Genomic DNA, 24,135 nt, shown 5'->3' with positions numbered 1-24,135 from the left:
ATATGCAGAGGTTAAAAAAAATACAAGAACTCTGCTCATTTCCCAAGAAGATGTGCAGGAGCCTCCCTGAAGAGACTCAGGGACAGTACAAACAGTGCCAGAGTGAACTTAGATTCCTCATAAACAATAAGAACTTTCACAAGAACTGCATGATTGAATGCTGGTAATAAAACTTTTCAACAATTACTCCTTAAGGACACAGTTTTTAGTCACAAAGCTTATAGTCACAAGATGGATGTGGATAAAGGGAAATTCCAGGACTCATTTGGATTATTCCCGATTACTGAGTTTATATTAAACTCAGCTCTCTCAATAACTGGCTCAAAGCCAAAAACTACTTACTACATATTCAAGAGTGATGTACAGGCAGTCCCCAGGTTACGTACAAGATAGGGACTGTAGGTTTGTTCTTAAGTTGAATCTGTATGTAAGTCGGAACTGGCATCCAGATTCAGCCGCTGAATCTGGACACCAGTTCTGACTTACATACAGATTCAACTTAAGAACCCCAGGCGTCCCCAAGTCAGCTGCTGCTGAAACTGATCAGTAGCTGATTCCAGGAAGCCTGGGGCAGAGCAACTCTGCCTCGGGCTTCCTGTAGTCAGCTGCTGGTCAGTTTCAGCAGCGGCTAACTTGGGGACGCCTGGGGTAGAGCAGCTCGGGTGCTGCTGGGTTGGTCCAGTAGCGCGGCCGCTCCTCGGCGCTACTGGACCAACCCGGCAGCACCCCAGCTGCTCTGCCCCAGGCGTCCTGATTCAGCAGCAGCTGAATCAGGACGCCTGGGGCTGAGCAGCTGGGGTGCTGCCGGGTTGGTCCAGTAGCGCCAAGGAGCGGTGCTGCGGGACCAACCGGCAGCACCCCACCTGCTCGACCGCAGGCCCCAGGCTTTGCTCCACATCTCCCTGGTCTGCTGGGGGGGGGGGGCACTAGCTGCGTCCCCTCCGCCCCCAGCAGACCAGGGAGACGCGGAGCAAAGCCGCGGAGGACCCGGGCCAGACCGCGGCGCTTCCAGATCAGCAGCTTCCAGAGCAGCTCTGCCCCGGGCTTCCTGGAATCAGCCGGTGATCTGTTTCAGCAGCGGCTGAATCGGGGATCCCTGGGGCAGAGCAGCTGGGGTCCTGCCGGGTTGGTCCCGCAGCGCCGTCTTTTGGCGCTGCGGGACCAACCTGGCAGCACTCCAGCGGGACCAACCCGGCAGCACTCCAGCTGCTCTGCCCCAGGCATCCCCAAGAGCAGCTGGGGTGCTGACGGGTTGGTGCCATAGCGCCGCCCCTCAGCGCTGCGGGACCAACCCGGTAGCACCCCAGCTGCTCTATTGCAGGCATCCCCGATTCAGCTGCTGCTGAAACTGACCAGCAGCAGCTGAATCAGGGACGCCCGGGGCAGAGCCGGACTATTGTAAGGGGGGGCTATGAGGGGTCTGGGGTGGCATCCCCTCCCACCCCACTCCAGACCCCTCATAGCCCCCCCTTCTGACAGTCCGGCATATCTGATAATCCGGCACCCCCTGGGTCCTAAAGGTGCCGGATTATCGGAAGTTTACTGTGCTTACTAGCAGCCACACACTACACCTCAGATACACTCACCCAGGAACCTAAACCTGCAACAAACCCCATTGCAACCTTTGTCCACATATCTATACAAGTGATACCATCATAGGATCTAACCCGGGGTGGGCAAGAGGCTGCCAGGAGACCAGATGCCGCCGGCCAAGCCACCAGATCCTGCCCACAGCTGCCTTGCTGGGACCCTTAAGTACAGTGCAGTAGCAGCTGCTCTGAATGGAGCTGCTTTATTCTGGAAGCGAGGAGGGAGGCTTTGTGCTCTGTCCTGCCCCTCAGCAAAATCTCTCAGCACCCATTGGCCAGTTTCTGACCAATTGCAGCTGAGATTTTTGCTGGGGGTGGGTCAGCCAATAAAGCCTCCTCCTTCCCTCTCACAACTCCATCATCCTGCCAGAGCATAGCCACATGGAGCAGCTTCTTACTGCAGACTTCAGGTTCCTGCAGAACTGCTGACTGGCAGCTGCCTAGGTAAGTGCCTCCTAGCCACAGCCTGCCTCTGACACCCCTACTCTCTTCTCTCCACCTCCCCACAACTACCTGCTCCAGGCCACCACCCAAACTCTCTGTACCCTTTTCCTCAGGTCAGAACTCCCTCCCAGACCCTGCATCCTCTCCTACACCCCTCCCCCAGGGCAGAATCCTCTCCTGAACCCCCCCCCCACTCCCTCCTGAACTCTGCACCCCAATCCTCTGCCCCAGATCCCAACCCTCTCTTTCACCCACACTCCCTTTCAGACTCTGCACCCAGTCTCCTGCCCCAAGCTCCCTTCTACATCCAACCTCTGTCCTAGACCCCAAGCCCTCTCAGTAGATATGTGGCCCTCAACCACTGACCAAAATCTTACAGTGGCCCCCCATTAAAAATTATTGCCCACCCCTGACCTAATCTCACAAACCACAACAGCAGGAGCTCCTACAACTACACACTTTCTAATATAATATGTGCCAGCAATGCCCCTCTGTCATATATGTTGGCCAAACCAGTCAGTCTCTGTAATAAACGATTAATGGACACACAAATCAGACATGAGAAATGGTAAACACACCAGCCTCTAGGGGAACATTTTAACCTACCTGGACACTCAACCATGGATTTAAAAAATACCAATTCTTCTATAAAAGAATTTTACATACCAGTTACAATGAGAGACTAATGAAGTGGAAGTAACTTACAAATTTGACACTGTCAACCTGGATTCAGTTATTTCCCATTCAACTCATCTGATCAAGTGGGTCTTACTTATGAAAGCTCATAATCCTTTACATTTTTGTTAGTCTCTAAGGTGCCACAGGACTACTCATTGCCTAAGATTTGGGTTCAACTTGAACTCCAAAAATCTTTAAAATGAAATTAAATTTGAGCACCTGGGGTATGTCAAAAACATATAGAGCCACCATTTCTGCATGATTTAGCTAGAAGCCAGGCTTGCTCTAAACTGAATCCAAGATCACTCAAACTTTATGAACCTTTGCAAACATTTGACAAACATGGTCTGAGTCTGAATTTGTGACTAAGCCTGAAACCAGACATACAGCGTTTTTTCTGAAAGTTTTTTCCCAAGTCTGTAGGCTATAAGGGTATTCTTGTTGGTAATTATGGCTACTTCCATTTGGCAAGCCATTCAATTGTCTGAGACCTTGAGGATTCTCTCAGCTCCTGATGCTGTGTTTACACCATACATTTTAGTTTCTATTGGCTATTGTAAGTAACACAGCCCCCCCCCCAGGCTAAATTCAGCATCTTGTTCTACTGTCTAGGATTTTTTCACTAACCTTAAAAAGCAAATATGAAGATTTTCCTGCCTCCTCAAACTATCTATTTTTAGTAGTGACTGACAAACCTCAAAAGATTTGGAACTTGAGTTTGGTTCAGAAAGATGTCCGTATGCTCAGATGTTTACCAGAAGCATCTGAAACATTTAAATCTGCAAACTGGGCTGTAACTTCTACAAGAAAGACTTACTGATTACAATTTCTTATGCTTCTTCTGGTTTCAAATCACATGCCACAAGATCAGGCCTGCCAATGAAGGTGGGGAAGGGAAAGTTGCCCCGGGACCTGGTGACTCAAAGGGGCCCAGAGCTCCCAGCTCCTGCCACTGTTGCTGCAGCTGTTACTGGAGTCCCAGACCCTTTAAATTGCAGCCACGGTGTTGCACCACACACTCTGGCCAACACTAAGGGCTGGGTGGGGGGAGCACATTGTGCTGTGGGCGGCACTAGGTGCTGCTTTGGGGCCAGCATTGTGCACTCAGGACTGGCTCTCCTGCACCTGGGAACCAGCTCCCCACACATCTTGCAGGCCCCTGCGGAGCCTGTTGGCACACCTGTACAAGATCACCTCTTCGTTACAGAGACCTAGCACTTCTAATTCTTCTGGATCCAGCCATAAGTTGAAAGCATGAGGTGGGGAGAAAGGGGAAGCCATTGTGAATGTGAAACAAAGCTTCCCTATAGTGCACAGAAAAGCATGCCAGAGATGTATGAAATATAAAGTTCACTAACATGCTAGATTCCAACTGCCCCATACAGACCCTGCTGACAGTCTCTAAAAGGTACCTCTCTCACGTTAAAATAGTTTGGACAGCATAAATGAGCATTAGGTACCTTTTAGAGAGCACCAGCAGGGCCTGCACAGGATAGTTGGGCTGTGTCTACACTGGCCACTTATTCCGGAAAATCAGCCGCTTTTCCGGAATAACTTGCCAGCTGTCTACACTGGCCCCTTGAATTTCCAGAAAAGCACTGACGATCTACTGTAAAATCATCAGTGCTTTTCCAGAAAAACTATGCTGCTCCCATTCGGGCAAAAGTCCTTTTCCGGAAAACTGTTCTGGAAAAGGGCCAGTGTAGACAGCACAGATTTCTTTTCCGCAAAAAAGCCCAGATCGCGAAAATGATGATCGGGGCTTTTTGCGGAAAAGCGCGTCTACATTGGCGCAGACGCTTTTCCAGAAAAAGTGCTTTTCCAGAAAAGCATCCTGCCAATGTAGACGCGCTTTTCCGGAAATACGTTTAACAGAAAAACTGTTCTGTTTTAAGCATTTCCGGAAAAGGGTGCCAGTGTAGACGTAGCCTTAGAGATCACTTTACAAATCACACACCTCCTGTGAGCTTGGCCACCACCATCTAGACAAGCCCAAAGTTCCATTTCAAATTTAGGCATTAAAAAAAGACCAACGTTTGGGCCCACAGAATCACTAAACCAAGGATGGGGATCCTATGGACTGTGGGCTGGCCCCCCTCCTCCTCCCACACCCCCACCCACAGCGTAAGGAGCCAGCTGCAGGATCTGCCTAGCAGGAGCGGCTCTGCATGCAACAGGGAAGTGCTCCCTTTAGGCACTGGCCAATAGGAAGGGCAGGGGCAGTGCCTGCAGTGTGTAGACCCACACAGAGCCACCTGTGTACCTCCTGGGAGCTGCACCATGTAGGAGACCCAACCCCATACTCCTTGCCACACCCATCCTCCCACCCAGACCCTGCACCCCACCCTTGCCTACTCCTATACTGAACCTCTCATTTTTTACTCTATAGTCTAGGGATGCCTCACAAAATCTACTAGGCCCCAGAAGAGTTAATCTGGTTCTGGGGGTAAAACACTGAGCCTCAGCACCTCCTCCCCCCTCCCCGGCACTGGAGCTGAAGGGGCGCAAAGTGAGCAGGTTTTTTTTTTTCCTGTTGCTCATTTGGGGGCCACGTCAGTGAGGGTCGGGGATTTTTTGCGCTTCTCACTTGTGTGTGGCCCCCAATGAATTTTCTGTGTGTTAGTGGTCTAGGACCAAAAAGGCTCACCCATCCCTGCCTCATTCCTCATTTTCAGTCAAATCAATGTTTGTTAACCTTCATTTTTATTACAACATATTGACAAGCACATGGGATCACTGATGGTCCAGCTAGGGTTGCCAGATGGTTGAACCAAAAATACCAAACCCCCCACCTCCAACTAAAAAAATACTGGGGAAAAAATTCTGTTGAGGAAAAAAGGTGGTGGGGGGGGAGAGACTAAAGTTATTGAGCAAAAAAATGAAATAATAAAACAGCATGGCCCCTTTCAGAGTGAGTGCAGAGTTAGAATAGAGATAGGAAAAGGAGAGTAGTTGAGCACTAAGACCCAGGGAAGGCATTGCTTCCCCTTGGTCTTTAGGCTTTTTGCCAGCAGCCATTTTGTGTTCTTGTTCAAGCCAGAACTTAGCTTCCCTGTGGAACCAGGGAAGCTCCGGTATTTCCGCCTCCTGGCCGGGGAAAAACAAACAAAAAAAAAAATCAGATAATACCAGACATTTCAGGGGTCTGTTATTTTCTGATTTTTTTAACTGGACAGGAGGTGAAGATACCTGACTGTCCGGGTCAATACTGGACACCTGGCAAACCTAGGTCCAGCTGAAACATGGAGGTAAAATTACTCTATATAGAAGGGGTCTCAAACTGCCAGCCCGCAGGCCTTCCCTGGCCAAAGCAATTGCATAATTTGGACCAAGAGTCCCAGCAGGCGGGGGGGGGGGGGCTTAAGAGGGAAGGGGAGGATGGGCTGTTAACCAAGCCCAAGCCCCTACTGCCACCACCCAGCCCTCTCAGTCCAATGCCCCCTGAGGATGCAGTAGCAACAGTCGGGCCCACTAAGTGCACTCCGCTTCCCCAGGCTCCTCAGACACTAGTCAGTAGGGGTCGCAGGGCCCCCCCCCTGTGATCCCCAAAGCTGTGTCCTCAGGGGACACCATGCCATGTGGGGGAGAGGGCAGGGCAATGGCAAAAAAGGGCAGTACTTGGGGAACAGTAATGGATAGTTAACCCCCAGCCCATTAGGACTCTTATGCCAGATTGCTCAATTGCTCTGATTGGGGATAGACCATGGGTCAGCCATTTGAGACCCCAGTTCTAGAGTGACAGCATATCCAAATGCCACCAAAAAGTTAAAGTATTATAATCCATTCTATTTGTATTTGCATATTAGAGTTCATAACTTCTTTCCTTCACTGGCTGCCTCCTACCCACACAGCTCACTCTGGTTTTGTCCTAAAAGATGCTCTCAACATTTCACAGAAGACAACAGAAACTAAAAGGTGTAGATGACTATGCAAGGCAGGACTCCCAGACAGCAAGAGTCAGTTTGCCTTCAGCTCAAGAAAACATTGTTCCATAACATCTGCTTCCAAAGAGGAAAAAGACAGCTCTGGCTTGTTCCGTGAACACTTCAATTTTTCTCTCATGACCCTTTTAGGTAACTTCCATGTGGTTTAGTAATTTGAGTGCTGGTTTTAATTACGTCAATCTACACATTTGAAAACCACAGAGACATTTCTTCTAAAAACCAGCTGACGCACAAAGGGGAAAGGATTAACATATTATCAGAAGATGTGACTACTTGCTGAGACAAATCAAGCATTTTACAAACTTTCTTCTAATGCCTATGAGCCTCCAGAATCTAAAAAGGAAGGTATGTATTTTAAATGCTTTTTATACATTTTAATCTGTACAGCTACATCAAGGTAAATCTATTGCATAAAATACTTAATACAGCAAAGGCACTGAAAACCTAACAGGTTAAATATTTAAAAGCACTAACAGTTTTCACTGTACATAGTAAGTGTTACTTCATGATCTCCATTTTGAATATCTTGCCTTTGGAGACCCTCCTTTCACATGAAAAAAAGGCTTTAGTGGGGCAGTTTCTGAGCAAAGAGCACTGGATACAGCTTATTCACAAGCTTCTCTGAAATCAAACAAAATACTCATCGTGGAATGACATTTTGAATTCACTTTCATATTGGGAGTGTGTCTCCTACCTTCTGTTAGCTCAGGAACAAGCCAACCATTTCCTCTGTTCCTTGTGGGCAGTCAACTTGGTTTGGCCTCAGTTTAATACTCTTTTTTTTTTTTTTTTTTTTTGGGAGTGCAACATCCTCCATTTGCTGAAGGATGATTATCATCATGTTATAGATCTTATTTCTTGCCACTCAGTAGCTTCAAGTAGTTGCATTTATACACACACGCAACACACTGTGTCAATATAACTTAATTATTTGGTCTTACTGTCGATTGTTACTACTCACGTAACATTTAACCTAGAATTATATTTGATCACTAAAATAAACAGAATTTTCAGCAAATTAAACAGGCTGTGCTGCATAAATAGAAAACTGTTATGGTTCAAAGTACTTCAAGAAAGACTTCTTTCCCTTTCTTATTTCTCAGAAAAACTTTAACTCACTCATTTCCTTTTCGGTCTGTGTTCCCACGCCAGTGTAGCTACTAATAAGCACTGATAGTCATTTTAGGTAGTTAAATATGACTACCATATTTACCAAATACCATACTTAGGGTCCCATTTAGACAAATACACTTTCCCTAAATGTCAGAGGAAGCCTGAAAATATTAAACCACTAACACATTTTGAAAAATGTTTTCTTAACATAAAATATTCAATTTTTTTCTTTTGTTCAACTAGAAGAATCAGCTGTTTTAGAAATATTTACTAAGAAGTATGGCTACTGTGCTTTCTCTCTCTATTGGTTGGACACTATATTGCTTTTGACAAAATTCTATTAATATTTACTACTCCTATAATATTTTTATATATAAACTATTTTTATAAATGTCAACCTAACTGGGTTTTTTGGGGGATTTGGTTTGATTTATTGTTTTTGAATAAATACATCATCTTTTCAAAAAAATACATTTTAAATATGGCTCCAATTTACTAACTGGCTCTCTTATCCACCAAAAATTGAGCTAGCCTTGGCAGCAAGGTGATCACCTTTCAGAGGTAGCAGCTCATCTTCTAGGGACACATCCCTGGTCCTACTCCACTCATCTGGTGTTGTGTGATTTTGTTTGGGGGTTTATTATTTATTTTGGATCAACTGCTTGGCAGCATTGAAAATGTTTTCCACCATGAAGTGGAAGTGACCATACAGTCAGCCCTGCAGACACTAGTAAATTTATACACACAAATAGTCCCAATTTGTGGGACACAGAAAGACAAAATACTTCAGTTTTACTAAATTCACTCCCAAGTCTAGTCACACATTTATACTGGAATAAAATTCTCACAATGATTAATTCTAATATCTTATTTTTTCTCTCTTTTTAGAATCTGAATAGCTTTAAGAAGAAAACAAAACATCTTACTTTTCCTCAAGATAATTAAAATGTCCTCAAGCAATATTTCAAATTGCAGCATCTACCGTCAATTGGAACCATTTACCTATTTTTACTACTTAATTTTTCTCATTGGATTTATTGGGAGTTGTTTTGCCTTATGGGCATTCACTCAAAAGGATCAGAAACAAAAATGTATGAGCATCTATCTAATTAACCTCCTAACAACGGACTTCTTGTTGACTCTGGCATTGCCAGTTAAAATAATCGTTGACTTAGGTATTGCCCCCTGGAAACTGATGATATTCCACTGCCAAGTGACAGCTTGCCTCATCTATATTAACATGTACTTATCAATCATATTTTTGGGATTTGTAAGCATGGACCGCTGCCTCCAGTTAATGCACAGTTCTAAGATTTATCGAATCCAGGAACCTGGTTTTGCCAAGATGTTATCTGCAGTTGTATGGCTTATGGTTCTCCTTATAATGGTGCCTAACATGGTGATTCCAATCAGAGAAATAGAACAGAAGCCTACTGTGGGGTGTATTGAGTTCAAAACAAAGTTTGGAAAAGAATGGCATGTATTTACTAATTTTATATGTACCGCAATATTCCTGAATTTTTCAGCCATGATACTCATTTCCAATTTTGTTGTTCTTAGACAACTTTACCGAAACAAATACAGTGACAGTTATGCAAACTTTAAGAAAGCCCAGGTAAACATACTACTAATAACTATAGGCTACATCATGTGTTTTGTTCCTTACCACATCGTTCGGATCCCCTACACTTTGAGCCAGAGTGATGCTATAACTGACTGCCTTCTGAAACAATCCCTCTTTAAAGCAAAGGAATCCACCCTACTGTTTGCAGTGTCTAATCTTTGTTTTGATCCTATTTTGTATTTTTATCTTTCCAAGTCATTTAGACTAAAAATTACTGAAACATTTACTACACATAAAGAAACAAAGGCTCTCCCAGGAGAAGAAGATAATTGAGAAAAGGTGCATTATATACAAAAGTACTGTATATTTCTGCCTGTGTGTGCATATGTAGTATGTGCAACTGCTGCATATATGGCTAACAAGATCAATAAAATTTCTGTCAAACCCTAATTCTGTACAGAAGAAAACCTTAATGATGGAGCAGCATCACGTTAGTCTTTCAGTTTCTTTCACCAATCTGGAATATTATACAGTTCCAGAAGATGTGATAATAGTTCTAGGAATATTTTAATGCATTATGCTTACTTAAGAACATATGACCAGTCATACTAAAGGCCTAATCCTGAGGCAAGATCCAAACACGTTTCACAATGCAACTTATTGAAAATATTCAAACATATTTAATAAAGGTTTAGGGGTTGAGAATATCTGGACTCACCTTTACTACACGGTAATAATGTTAAATGCTTTCTACAATAGTTTTACCTGGTATAATAAAGGAAGAATATACTCAACAGCAACTGATAAGCTACAACAACTTTCCACAGCCATAATTAATCCAAATGCATTTCAAAGGGCACCACTTTCTCTAGAAAGTGATTTTAAACTGCACTGATTTAAAATGTTCTGTATCTGCCAATATCACCTCTGCAGTTGCTTACAAATAATTTTTTTCATGTTTTAATACCTTCTTTCCCATTTTGTGATGTTACTGAATATTAAAATTGTGGTAATACGTAAATTACCTGAGTAAACGTTGCAGATTAAAGAGGGTAGGTGAACAAACAACGAGTGAATAGACAAAATTTAAATACTCCATTTTTGTATGTTTGTGATTTTATGACATTTTAAAGAAAAAATACCACCAATAAACAAGCTATGTGATATTTATATACAAGACATTTAAAAAAATAAAGTATCTTAAACGCCCAATAAATCAAAGACAAATACAAGTTACTGCTAGTGGGGATTTGTTCTAATGGTAAAGCAAAAATACTTCAGAAATATAACAAACTGGACTGTCTTCATTTATTGACCTGCAAAAATGTATTCGTATTTTTACCAACAGTAAAGGAGCGCCCACAATAAATCTGGACAGATCGCTCATCCAACATCTAATAGCAAGAATTTAAGAGTAAGAAAAATTCAACTCTAAGCTTCTTATAATTTTTAAAGCAGAAGTGATTATTGGTGTTACACTGCATCCCACCTCGATCTGATAACTACAATAACTGATGCAATTTTGTTCTGTGTTCTAAAATTATCAGTTTTTCTTTGTTTGGGGTGAATGTAGGCTCAATCTCTTGGCTTATTCAGTACTTGGCCACTCTCCTGAAGCTGCCAGCAAGGGTATGTACTGGAACGGTGGGGTTTTCTGGGGCCTTAACACGATCTCCCTTCATTTCTGAAGAGCCTACAGTTAAAGGTCAAAACAAAACACAAAACAAAAAAAGACCCAAGGAAGAAAAACCTACCTTAAGTCTTCAAGCCACATACATTTCACCATTTTTCACCATTACTAAATCTCATACATTGATAATTTTTCTGTTTAATTTGTTTCATTTTCTGAGTGATAATTGACAGTAGAGGTGAGAAATAAGGGAATCAGAATCTATCAGGAAGTTACCCAGACAGTAGTCAACTAACTCTACAGAAAATGAATATTCTAGTGACTAACAGTATCCAACTTCCTATTCGGTCTAATTGTTTATTTGATCCATAAGCCATTTTAATGCAGTACAGCAGAGGTCACCAACCAGTAGATTGGGATCTACCAGTAGATCTTGAAGCCTCTGACAGGTGATCCTGACTAGTTTGTCTAGGAAGCTATCAAGCGCTGGGCACTTCAGTTGCCCCTTCACCCACTGTCATGCTGCTCCCGGTCTCTGCCTTAGAACTGTCTCTGAAATCTTCCTGCTTGCTGTGCTGTGTGTGGAAGGGAAAAGAGGCAGGGTGCTGATGTCAGAGTACCTCTCTCCCATTCCTGTACCCTATCTCCACGCAGAGAGAAGAGGATGGAGAGAGTTTGGCAAGGCGAATCTCTGTCACTCTCACTGTGTGTGTGTCTGTCATTCTCACAAACACACACTGTCCTTCACTCTCACCTCACGACCCATGAGTAGCATGGGATGAAGTGAGCAGGGTTGAGTAGCAGTGGGGCCTCAAGAAAAGGGGAGGGAAGGAAGTGGGGCAAGATCTTACATTACACTTAAACTGAAAAAAGTGATCTTGTGGTTAAGAATGTTGGCGATTGTTGGCCATCACCGCAGTACAGGTTGGACCTTCCTGGTCCAGCACCCTTGGGACCTGACTGGTCCCAGTTGAGGGATTTTGCTGGACCAGAAGAGGTCATTTCTGCCCCTCCCTCCAGCAGGCAGCCCAGCCCAATGTACTATTGTACCATGGATGCTGCCAGGCCAAAGAGTCCCAGTTTACAGAGGTTCAACCTGTATTAATTTGCTTCCTCTAGCATAACACCCTATGTTATAAGAAGATATATTGCCTATGCATATATCTATACCTAAACAGCAAAACAGCCACATGAAAGGCTTGTTAAAATATGAAACACTTAAAACAACAAAGAAGATCCTTGATGCATCTTGCACGATCCTCAGCTCTAAATATGCTCAGTATTCAGACACAGTAATCCAATGCAGTGCACAACAGGATTAAAAATAAAATTAGTGTAACAGCAGCTGTAATGGCAATCCAGGAGGAGATAAAAAAACTACACTGCACCAGCAAATTGTGGTTTCTGTCCAGCCAAGACCCTCACAAACAAACCAAAGTTCTCCAAACAAACCAAATGACCGAATGAGGTGAGGAACACAAGGAATTTCATTCTCAATGCAGGAGCACATATTTTGTTCATCTAAATCCCCTGGGTGGTTAATTATGAAGCTCTAGCCAAAAAATAATCTATTATATAAAACCTAATATTTAAATACACATTTTCCAAAATTTCAAGTATATATTATCATCATCATCCAGAAGAAACCAGATAACTTTTTTTAAATGACCCAGTACAGGAAGAAGCCTTAAGAACATCTCATCCTCCGAGTAGTTTTATTCTTTTATCTCCGTGCTTTACCATCATCAATCTATACATTTACACAGAAAATTAAAATGTAAGGAGTTAACTTACCTGAGGGATGGGGAAGTGTGTTGCATATTGCAAGTGGCGAAGGAGGTCGTAACTGGATGGAAAAATCAGTTCTCTCAATTTTTCTCTCTTCACCGACATCTCACTGTTAATTGAAATTCTTCTGTCTAAAGAAGAGTTCACATTCTCACAAGGTTCCCCAGGCATTGGAGAAAAAATCTAAGCCATGTAAAAGAAATGTTTAAGATTACTGTAAACTGAAACATTCACTGTCCAACCACTGCACAATAGGTTTGATTTTGCTCCTGTTTATACTCATCTTATACAAGCAGAACTTTCTGATCTCAGTGGAGATGCTCAGGATTTAAACCATCATGAAATTAGACAATCAGGCTCCACATTTAAAAAAATACACTGTAGAAATACTTGGGGTCATGTTGTGTAGTGTGTTTATTTACAGACTAACAGTGCTTTGCTATGCTGGAGATGACTGAGGGGCAAGTGTGGAAATCAGTGAGAGTGCTGCAATGCAGAAATGAAGGGATGCTGTAACAGGTCAGTATATGGAGGTTACAATGTAATACCCTATACCTGTAACAGTACAAGGATTGGAGATGAAAGAATATTAGTCATATGACAAAAATAAGATGGTTCGACTTCAGGATCATTGAGAACATATTTTTGTGCAAATAGCAAGCAAGGGGCAAAGAAATGCATGATGTGCAGAAAAATAAAAAATTAAACCTACTGGAAACTCCGAACCAAAATCTGTCTTAAAGTCATTCTTGTCTACGTCATCAAAAATGTTAGTGGTTCCTGATTCAATGCCCATATGTTCCATAATACTATGTTCCTAATAATCACCAGAGAGAGAAACAAACACCAGTCAGATTACAATGAAAACTCTGTGTTTGGTCATAAAGTCAAAAATTCCATCCATTTGAAAATTAAGAAATACTTGTACAGGCAGTCCCCGAGTTACGCGGATCCGACTTATGTTGGATCCGCAGTTACGAACGGGGCTTTTCTCGCCCCGGAGGACGGGAGCGGCGGGACGCCCAGATGCACTGCGGTCCGCCACCCCCGTCCTCCGGGGAGAGAAAAGCTGCTCCCCGTCTCCCTGGTCTGCAGGGAGATGGGGAGCAAAGCCTTGGAGCACGCCCGCAGCGGGACAGCCGTGGCGCGCTTGAGCTGTCCCCCTGCGGGCGTGCTCCAAGGCTTTGCTCCCCGTCTCCCGACCAGCAGACCAGGGAGATGGGGAGCAAAGCCGCGGAGCACGCCCGCAGGGCGACAGCTCAAGTGCGCTTGGGCTGTCCCGCTGCAGGCGTGCTCCACAGCTTTGCTCCGTGTCTCCCAGGTCAGCAGACCAGGGAGACGGAGCAAAGCCGTGGAGGACTTGGGCGGTCCCACCACCCCTGTCTCCCTGGTCTGCTGGGGGTGGGGGTGGTGCAGCTAGTGCCCCCCCTCCCCCCAGCAGACCAGGCTTTTCTTGCCTACCCCTGGAGTAGAGCAGCTGGGGGCTGCCGGGTTGGTCCCGCAGAAATACTTGTACAGGCAGGAACCGCAAGGAGCAACCCAGCAGCACCCCAGCTGCTCTGTCCCAGGCGTCCCCAAGTCAGCCGCTGCTGAAACTGACCAGCGGCTGACTACAGGAAGCCCGAGGCAGAGTTGCTCTGCCCCAGGCTTCCTGGAATCAGCCGCTGATCAGTTTCAGCAGCAGCTGACTTGGGGACGCCTGGGTTTCTTAAGTTGAATCTGTATGTAAGTCAGAACTGGCGTCCAGATTCAGCCGCGGTTGAAACTGATCAGTTTCAGCAGCAGCTGACGCCAGTTCCGACTTACATACAGATTCAACTTAAGAACAAACCTACAGTCCCTATCTTGTACGTAACCCGGGGACTGCCTGTATTGTTCAAAGTCAGGCAAAAAATGAACCATTCCTTCAGTCAATATTCACAATATTCCCTAATGTATAAAAAGATTTTATAATTCATATCCATATACCAAAGATTAATCTAGGGCAAACTGGTTGAGAGGGAGACAAAAGACAGATAGCATATCGTGTTCACCAAAAATCAGTATCTCCCCCTAAGTTGACTCTGCTTATATGGGCTCCTACAGAATTCAAAACTGCTTCCATCAGTATTGCTGCCTGTCCTCCCTTGTGGGATAGTACTTCTCCCTTTACTTCGATTGGCTTTCCTGAAACTTAGAGTTTCCAGATGAGATTGTACATGAATCAGAAGCACAGCCTTGAATTACCATCTTCAACTAAATGCAGTTCATAATACCTGCACTGCAGCTGGGGTATTTTAAAGTATAGGGATACAGGCACATTTGACATAGGGCTCCAAATACAACAGATTATTTTCATTTTCAATTCTTTCCCAATTATTAAAAGCTCAGGTTTGAAGTTTGGCTTTCCTTGTGTGGAAAGCTGCTTTTAAAAGGATTTTTTTGTTACTGAACCTTGAGTGCAAGATTAAAAAGAAAGGTTAAGCTGTGTATTTTTACCTCCAATTTCACATCATGGTCTTTAGAATAGTGTTCATCCACAATTTCTCCTGTAGGTGAGCGTGGTCGAGTAGTTGCAGTAACTGACAAGTCCCCACGTGATATTAAAGTGCACATGTATGCATCATGGGAGAAAACTTCATGTCGAATAAACTCACAGAACAGCAGCACCAGATTCAAAAATTCTGTCTTCTCATAGTCACTCTTTGGGTCAGCTACCAAAATAAATCAATTGTCATTCAAAACATAAGTGTGCTCTTTAATTCCACAAAAATGCAAAGCCTTTCGATATATTTTATGTTTTGTCTTAACCATTTTAACAGCAGCCTTTTTTGGGGGGGGAGAGATGGTTGTCCAAGAACCGTTTGTATCTTTTATATAACAACCCAACTCTAATCCAATGCTGCATAACTGGCATGCTTAGATTTGTTACCATTCAGGGCACCTCTCTGAAGAACTATCTTCTGGCAGTGTATTCCAAAGCCTTCTATTCCATAGACTTATGCCCCCATTACATTACAAGTAGGGTATTCACTGCTCTCTATTGTTTTCATTTTTATTTCTACCATGTTTAACAATTTGAGCATATTACATATTTAAAAGTGGATACACTAGAATCTCTTACAATCTCTCCCCACCTCACCAAAGTAGTATTCGTGATTTTATTATGTTTCTGTCTATTGGGGCATTTTAGGAACTATACAAAATTATGCTTTTTACTAAACACTTTAACACAAAAATTAAATCCTTTGAAATATTATTTTAGAAAAGTATTTGGGAAATTATGTTTGTACACATAAATGCGGACTTTATTTTCTTCAGTTAAACATATCCATGTATGTACAAGAAAAGAGTTTATTGAAAGAAACAATCATCCACTTTTGCCAATGAGTTACCTCTGACTGACAAAGAATCAAGACTGAATAATCATTTTTGAAGATTACTATTTCACATAATATTTTCATTTGTCACAGCAATAGCAAAATTTTGCTCAGTCTAACACATCAAGCATTTCATGTTTGTAATCATGCAGAGGTAGCGGAAAGTAGCTCTTTACCACAACTTCTCTAATAGGAAGCAAAACCATCTGCTAGGAAGCAACCACAAATTCAGCTCAACAAGTATTTCAAAGTACAAAAGTTGAGCTGCAAAATCTGAAACTGGTTTAAAACACAATCATTGGTCTATAGCAGCAATAATTTCCTATGAAATCAATTTCAGAGGGGTAGCCATGTTGTCGGTTTCAACCAAAAAACACCATCACCTTAAAGTCTAACAAATTTACTTGAGCATAAGCTTTCATGGGCTGGAACCCACTGTGTCACATGCATGAAATGAAAACTTCAGTTTGGCAGGTATATAAACACACGCAAAGATGGGAGTGCTATTTAACTATATGGCGGACCAGTGCTAATGAAGTCAATTCAATCAGGGTGAATGTGGCCCACTCTCAACAGTTGATGAGAAGGTGTGAATATCAAAAAAAGGAAAATTACTTTTTGTAGTGAGCTAGCCACTCTCGCTCTTTATTCAGACCTATTATGACAGTGTCAAGTTTGCATATGGATTCCAGGCTCTGCAATTTCATAATGAAGTCTCTTTTTCAATTATTTTGTTTTTGTTTTTGTTTCTCAAGTATGGCAACTTTCAAGTCTGTTACTGAGTGTCCAGGGAGGTTAAAGTGCTCTCCTACTGTTTTTTGAATGTTACCATTCTTGATGTCTGGTGTGTGTCCAGTACACACCACACAACAGAAACACTAACCCAGGAACCAATCCCTGCAATAAACCCCATTGCCAGGACGGTACTGTGTAGTAACCAATTAAAATACCAATATATATAAAGACCTCATTTGTAATGTCACTATTCCAAATTTCTGTTTTACTTCTCATATACATAGTCTCGTGGCACACGCTGTAACAATGCTTATCTCACTATTGCAAAACACTCAGCCTATAACCAATAATGGTAACTGTAACATCCCTAATAGAAGTGTGTTCCTACCTGTGTGTGACGGGGCAGCAAAGCCCCGCACTGAAAGACAGGGGCTCTGCGCCGAGAAGCTGCGGAGCAGATACCGGCTGTGCGCCGGCTGCTCCCAAGCCGCGGCTCAGCAGAAACGCCGCAGCTCAGCTGAGCAGGGGCGCCGCGGCTCAGCTGAGCGGAGGCGCGGCTTGGCGGGGCAGCTCCGCGGATCAGCTGAGCAAAGGCGCGGCTCAGCTGGGCAGCCGCCCGGCCACCGCCGGATAGGTGCAGGGGCCAGCCCGGACGGGCCGAGAGGCCAATCAACGGCCCCAACCGGGGAGGGGGGCGGGACGACCACCGGGGGGGGCCGGCCCGCCGGGAGGTTCAAATACCGCCAAGCCACACAAGCAAAGAGGGGAGAGCAGCTGGACGGAGAGATGCTACTCGCCTGGAAGGACCGCGACACCCCCCCACTCTGTCGCCCCGCTGAGACGCACCGCCGCTGGGGGTAAGGACCACCGAGGGGAGAAAAGGAAGTGGCCCAGGGCAGGGCGGTGAGGAAGCCCGTGGGCTGATGCGTTTAGGGGCACACCCCCGTCAGCCGGACCCCGACTGGTAGTCAGTCGGAGTCCTTAGGGCCCTGCGCCGGGGCCCGTGAGAGTGGGCGGGCCCGGGCCCCCTTTTTCCCCCCTCCGCTTGGGAGAACGTGCCGGAGGAGGAGCACTCGCCGCCGAACGACTGGAGGACCTCACTGACGGGGCACCGGGCGCCCCAAGGCGGGGACGACTCGGATAGATATAGACGTATCGGACGCCTGCCCTCCCCTCCCCCTTTCTCCCGGATAGGAAGGGGAGTGGCAAGACCGTCACACTGTGGCACTACATTTATAAGAGCCAGACAACCACATCATATTATAAATATGATTATGTTTGGGTATAAGATGGTGTCATAGGCACCCATACTTATATATTCACATTCATTACAAATATACACACCTTATCCGCATTATCCATATATATTTCCTATCTGGCAGTGCTCCAAGGTTCAGTCATAAAACTATATTAGGTCTGGTTGAGGAATATTAGTCCCAGACCTAACATTCCCAGGCCAACAGAAGGGACTTAACAATTGGCAAATAAAATCTGTCCAACAGTCATACAAGGGACAGACGGGGCGTGAATGTGAGAACAATAAATAAGGTGACCACACAACAGTGTTTAGCCCACTGGGTCACCTTCAGTCCATGCATTATGTTTCTCTGGGATTATGGGTAAACATCCTCCCCATAAAAAGACAAAAAGTGGGGGAATGTAGGACAAAGAAAGAGCCTGAAGCATGAACCTGGTGCCTGTGTAGCCTTCTAGGTACTAAGTTAATTATAATGAATTATATTATAATATAAGGTTTTGATTATATTTTAAAAACAAACACAAGATGTAGGCCTCAGACAAGCATACGGCAGCTTTGCCAACTTAGCTCCAGCTCTGCTGGATGTGATCATGTTCTGAAGTTAAAGTGAAGGGATGGAACATTGCAATGCATAGTGATATCAGTATTAGATAAAGCCTTGTAATAGAAAGAAAGGCGTTTAAGAGAAGTGGCTAGAAGTACCCTTTGTTCTATGCTTCTTTCAAATGTTATGTTCAATGCTATATTTCTTCATCAAAGTTGGACATCCAAGCTCTCCAGACCATGAACACCGTCGCTGGTTAGATTGTGGATATCCTCCAATAAGACAGTAAATATTCGTGTTGGGCATTCTGCAACAATGTGATGCATAGTTTACGGACTGCCACAATCACTAGGTGGGGATGGCAACAAATTTCACTTATGCAGTAGTTAACTGCATCTGCCCTGACCAGTCCTAAGCCAGTTTAGGACACACCACAGTCTCCGGAGAAGATCGAAGCTTTTCTACTCAGTGGTGGATCTGACATAAGGTGTTTGTTTAGGACGTCTAGTTACTGCCATTCAGCTCGCCATAGTTCCTTGACATTGGCCATGACTTCCTTCATTCGCGACCAGGGAGGCTTACATGATTTTAGATGCGATGTTGGTGGCTGATCAAAGTATTTCTGGATGGGAAGAGGTTGGCTGCTGCGGCTGATACGTTGGTATAGTCTGCATTCCTGTTCCCAGCAACGAATGCTTGGTGGGGCGATGTTTGCCAGCAGTAGTAACCATTTTATGGCAGTGGGCTTTAAAGTTCCAGTTATCACTCGCATGGCGTTATTCAGTTGAGTGATGACTAGGTTTGTGTGGCCACTTTCTAGCCACACAGAAGAGCAATATTCAGCAACAGAATATACCAGGGCTATTGCTGAGGTCCTCAAGGTGCATGCTCTCACTCCCCAACTAGTTACAGTCAGATTTCTCAGAAGGTTGATCCTTGGCTTTAGTTTCTCCTTTGTTCCAGATGGCATTGGAAGGAGAGCGTACAGTCAAATGTTACACCTAGGTATTTGGAATGAGGCTTGTAAGCAATCTTTTTTTTTGCTGCAAATCTGTAAATGTGTTGTTTGTGTGAATGGGAGAGAGAATGTTTTAAGAGTGATAGGTATGAAGGCCACTGCATGCCCAGATGATCAGCCAAAACTCAAAGGCACCAAACAGTTATCAATCAGGCTAAGCACTTTGATGACAAAGACTGGACAGGGGTAGAATGACGAACCCTAAAGTTAGTGGCAGGCACTCCCTGATAGGGAACTGATAACACTGAGGAGGGGTTGTCAGCATACTGATATTAGAGGACTGTGTCTTGTATTGGTCTTCAGGTTTCCTCCTTCTATGGCGTGGAGCATCAGCCCGGTCTGACAAGAACCCGGCTCCTCCCTCGTACCCAACTTATCTGGCCAATAAGTAGGGTTGAGCTACAGACTGGTAACTATTATATCAGCAGGAAGAGAGAAAGAGAAAGAGTGAGTGAGTGTGTGTGTGTGTGTGTGTGTGTGTGTGTGTGTGTGTGTGTGTGTGTATAAATGCATATGCTACATTGTTACATTATCAATAAATATGGTATCTTGCCTTATCCCCCTGAAAAAGATCCCGTGTGCTTCTTTTAAGCATAACATCTGAACCAAAGTAAGCAAGAGTTATACTGTACTAGAAGTAATAGACAGGCCTTTTCAAAAGCAGATATTTGCATGCAAGTCCATGTGTCTCAGCCCTAGAACTGCTAGCACTGCTAAAAGCACATGAAATATGTAAATATATTCCATCAGGACAGTACAAGGACACCCCAACTTAGTACATGATAAAATAGTTTGAAACAACAGGAGTGAAAGCATAACAACAGGTGGTAAACAGGAATGCTTTGGAGGAAAGTACAAGAGGAGGTACCAAACGTATCATTAATGGTTAAGATGATATGTAAGGTGTGTTATCATAGATTGTTTATCTCCATCTATACATGTTGGGATACCTTGAGTTAACTCTTTGTCCAGCTCAGATGGCAATAGTGAATCCATACTATTGACTGAGACATGTCCATTGTCATGGGTACAAAATGCACAGATGCTCGAGGTCTATTTGGCTACCGACAACTATTAATGTACTAAGTTTGACAATAAACCTGACTCGGGTGCCTTCATATTTTATCTGAATCTGTGGTCTTTGGGGGCTTTCTTAAAGTCTATTATGCTAGCTATCTATGCAGACCTAACATGAAATACGGAAACACATACAGCCGAATGTTTATCATCATTGACGGAGAAGGGGACATGTCAGAACGCCACACCAGTGACTCCTGAATTTACTACATCCCTGTGCTGATCTACTACAATCATTTGTGAAACTGTATTTGGCCACAACCACTTACAAGTCTGTGATCCTGAACTGCAGGTTTGCAGATGAACAGATCCAAATAGATCCAGTCTGTTTTGGTCCTTGTCAAATGGAACAGAACTGCTGTACATCCATGACTTGGAAGCTAGCAAGAGGATGGAAGAGGAGGAAATCAGAGTCCTTAGAAGGAACACAATACTTAATCTACCTTTTCAAATTTTAGAGAAATTGTAGCAGGAGTTTGTCTCACAATCTTAGATGAATCCAGAGGCATGGGTAACGCTCATCTGTGTTGCTGACCACAGAGTATCCAACACCTTGTGCTGTGAATCCCTGAACACTCCAAGTGGAATCTAAAGAGTGTCAACTAGCCACTTTATCAGGTCTTGAAATTACCAAAAATTGTCAGCCATGGAAGGTGGTAGAGCTACTTCTTCTGGAGATGAAGATTAAATGGCTGCTTGAGGGGAAGCCTCTTTATTCACTCTAACCTCTGTTTCCTCACATTTCCTCCTGTGGGTGAACTGGCTGGGAAGGAGAGGATTCAACAACTCTGTCTCCCTTTGAGGTGGTGGTCTGAAGAATTGCTGTTGGTGAGCAGCCCAGAGATCTCTGTACTACCAATGGGGAGCCCATATGGCAGTGTAGGTGGCATGCAGGGCAGGTTCCACCAACCTTTATGATAATTTTGATCTTCCCTATAACTGTCAGAGAATGGGCTTCTCACAGGATTTGCAGGTAGCCCTGGATTGAAATAAAAGACCAACTGGAAGTCTCGGTCTTCCTCATCATCATCCAACATAGAAGCTCCCAGAGAAATGAATGGAAAGTCCTGCATTACTAGGGTACAGTAGCAATCAAGGTGTTGGTATACAAAGATGCTCCTTACCCATGAAAGGTGGGATTCCAGTTCATCCATTATGGACAGGTCCCTTGTGTATCTAAACTCTTGGCTTTACTGAGTAGGGTACTGACACAGTAGCCAAAGACGCAGTAGCCAAAGCTACTGGTGCATGATGGTACCACTGATGGGGAGTGTAGTAATGTAGATGCAAATGGAGACTGACAGGTGTTGGCTTGTTAATAAGACTGCAAAAAAGCAAGACTGACCTTGACAGTAGCAGACTGAGATGAACAGTGTCTTTCCAATAAGAGAGGAGGGGAAAAAATCCTCTGACTACTAACTAACACTACTACTAACAAAGTGCTACATTGTCCTGCATTTTGCTACTAACAACTAACTAATCTTAAGCAGGAGCAGCCGTAGTCAAGCTGCCAGCAACTGGTGCTCTAGGCAAAATGCGCGATCGGCGCCCCCGCCTCCAAACCCCTCAATGCTGTTTAACTTTGGCGCCGTAGGCAACAGACTAGTTCGCCTCTGCGGACGGGCCGCCACTGATCTTAAGAAACAACTATAAAAAGAATACAAAAAGCCAAGGCACACTCAAGGTGGGCAAGCAAATCCTCTGACTCAGAGCAAGGAGATAGACAAGGAACTGGGGACAGTTTGCCCATTCATCCGCATATGGCTTCAGTGTCCATTACTATGAGCCCAGAACAGCAGTTCCTAGTCACAGCAATCCAATGTAATATTTAAAATAGATCTCAGTCCCAGAGAGCAGGGCCATCCCACAACATTTTGGCACCTGAGGTGGGGAGCTCAAATGATGCCCCCATTCCCGCTTGCTACTCTAAAAACTGAGTTTGCAAGGTCTCAATTCTCTGGGTCCTAGTGTCACCCCCCCCAGTCTGGCACCTGAGGCAGCTGCCTCAGTTCACCTCATGGTAAGGCCAGCCCTCCCAGAGAGTGTAAACACGAGTGTTGATTAAAACCGTGGGCAGTTCTTACCAAAGCAGGACCAAAAGCACCTAAAGACAGATTTTGTAATGTGCATTTCTAAATCTCCTCCGTGCAAAAAGTGTCTGCAGCCCAGTGCTTGTCAGGCTTCTGAGTCAGGAGAAAATGTTTTATTAAAAGTCATAAAAGAATTTAGTTAGAAGAAGAAATATCTGATGGCTACTTAGCACACTCATTTAACTAGTGATTTTCCCACTTGCTTATAATCTGACCAGTTTCCTTTTCAAGTTAATCACTGAGTATTGATTATATACCAAATAAAAGTAAGCTGTTTTGAATTCCTCATGAAATCAAAGGAGAACAGTCTTATTACTTTATTTTATGTATTATGCACAAAAAGAATACTTTTCCCCTTCCTCATGCTTCAGTCCAAACAAGGATAAAAGAAGTTCGCTCAAGCTTTCCAAAAATCCACCTTCAAGCACAGAATGCAATGGAAACCTTCAGTACAAAAATGAAATATTTCGGAAAATTATGATCACACGAAAATTTGTGGAGGGGATAATAGAAACTACAAATAAGAAGCACATATTCTAACAATGCAGGATAACTTCAACAGGTGGACACAAGGCCAATTGTTCTTTTCCTTGGAACAGATATGAATTAATACTTACATAAAGATGGAGCCTGTGTATCTAAAAACCTAAGTAGGACATTCTGAAAAACAGGAAGGCTGGATCCAGTGAGAGAAGCTGAAGAAATGGATTCTTTTTCATCTAGCACTTCTGACTCACCACATCTCTACATAGTGGGGAAAAAATACCAATTAGCCTATCATGTAACTCTAAATGTGACAATGTTTCTTTCCCCCTCCTCTCCCCTACCCCCCCCCCTCCAATGCAATATCCATCCAAATCCCAGCAATGCCACAGAAGCATTACCAAAATAGAGCATTTTCCCACCTTTGTCTACTTTGGGTATTTCTAACGTGCTTGTTTAAAAGTTATATAATAATTATATAGAATTGTACAGAATCACCACTTTTAAAAAAGTCTTAAGAGTTAGAATATTTTAGCAAAATTTCAAACAAACTTAAATTTCTGGATTGATTACATAGGCTATAATTACAGCTTTAGCAAAGGAAGTTATTTTTCTTCCTTTGCATACATTACCCATTACTGGTGTAAAGGCATCTCCCTTCCCCCACTACTTGTGTTGGTGGTGGTGGTTTGAAGGGACAGATGAAGAGTGAAAGTAAAAAAGTGTTTGTGTCTATGTTGCTGCAGCCAGTTCCGGTGGAAGAGGCACTTCTAAAACAGTACTCTGGCTGCATTAAAAAGATTGTTGTATCTTAAATCAAA

General features: G+C 43.8%; 2 protein-coding genes across 10 annotated transcripts in view; one reads left to right on the top strand and one right to left on the bottom strand.

Annotated features, from left to right (window-relative positions):
• MED12L (mediator complex subunit 12L) overlaps positions 1-24,135 on the bottom strand; it is a 348,149-nt gene that overhangs the window by 228,547 nt on the left and 95,467 nt on the right. For 3 of the 9 annotated variants that reach the window (XM_075937723.1, XM_075937724.1, XM_075937725.1), the window contains exons 12-16: positions 23,449-23,575; positions 21,011-21,121; positions 15,229-15,443; positions 13,463-13,567; positions 12,757-12,933 (exon numbers count right to left, since the gene is read on the bottom strand). In XM_075937723.1, the coding sequence (XP_075793838.1) occupies positions 12,757-12,933; positions 13,463-13,567; positions 15,229-15,443; positions 21,011-21,121; positions 23,449-23,575 (735 nt within the window). The remainder of the gene's footprint in view (positions 1-12,756; positions 12,934-13,462; positions 13,568-15,228; positions 15,444-21,010; positions 21,122-23,448; positions 23,576-24,135) is intronic. The other 6 variants (XM_075937729.1, XM_075937727.1, XM_006115947.4 and 3 more) reach the window with 3 other exon arrangements.
• On the top strand, positions 6,595-12,313 carry GPR171 (G protein-coupled receptor 171). The gene is made up of 2 exons (XM_014569961.3): positions 6,595-7,000; positions 8,657-12,313. The coding sequence occupies exon 2, from the start codon at positions 8,715-8,717 to the stop codon at positions 9,663-9,665; it is 951 nt and encodes a 316-aa protein (XP_014425447.1). The 5' UTR covers positions 6,595-7,000; positions 8,657-8,714; the 3' UTR covers positions 9,666-12,313.

Source organism: Pelodiscus sinensis, chromosome 10 (genome assembly GCF_049634645.1).
Source record: "Pelodiscus sinensis isolate JC-2024 chromosome 10, ASM4963464v1, whole genome shotgun sequence".
NCBI classification, from domain to species: Eukaryota; Metazoa; Chordata; order Testudines; family Trionychidae; genus Pelodiscus; species Pelodiscus sinensis.
This window is presented reverse-complemented; position numbering and strand designations above follow the sequence as displayed.

Bases quoted from the DNA above. Each gene is read 5' to 3' on its own strand.
- GPR171 (XM_014569961.3), top strand. From the start codon at position 8,715: ATGTCCTCAAGCAATATTTCAAATTGCAGCATCTACCGTCAATTGGAA.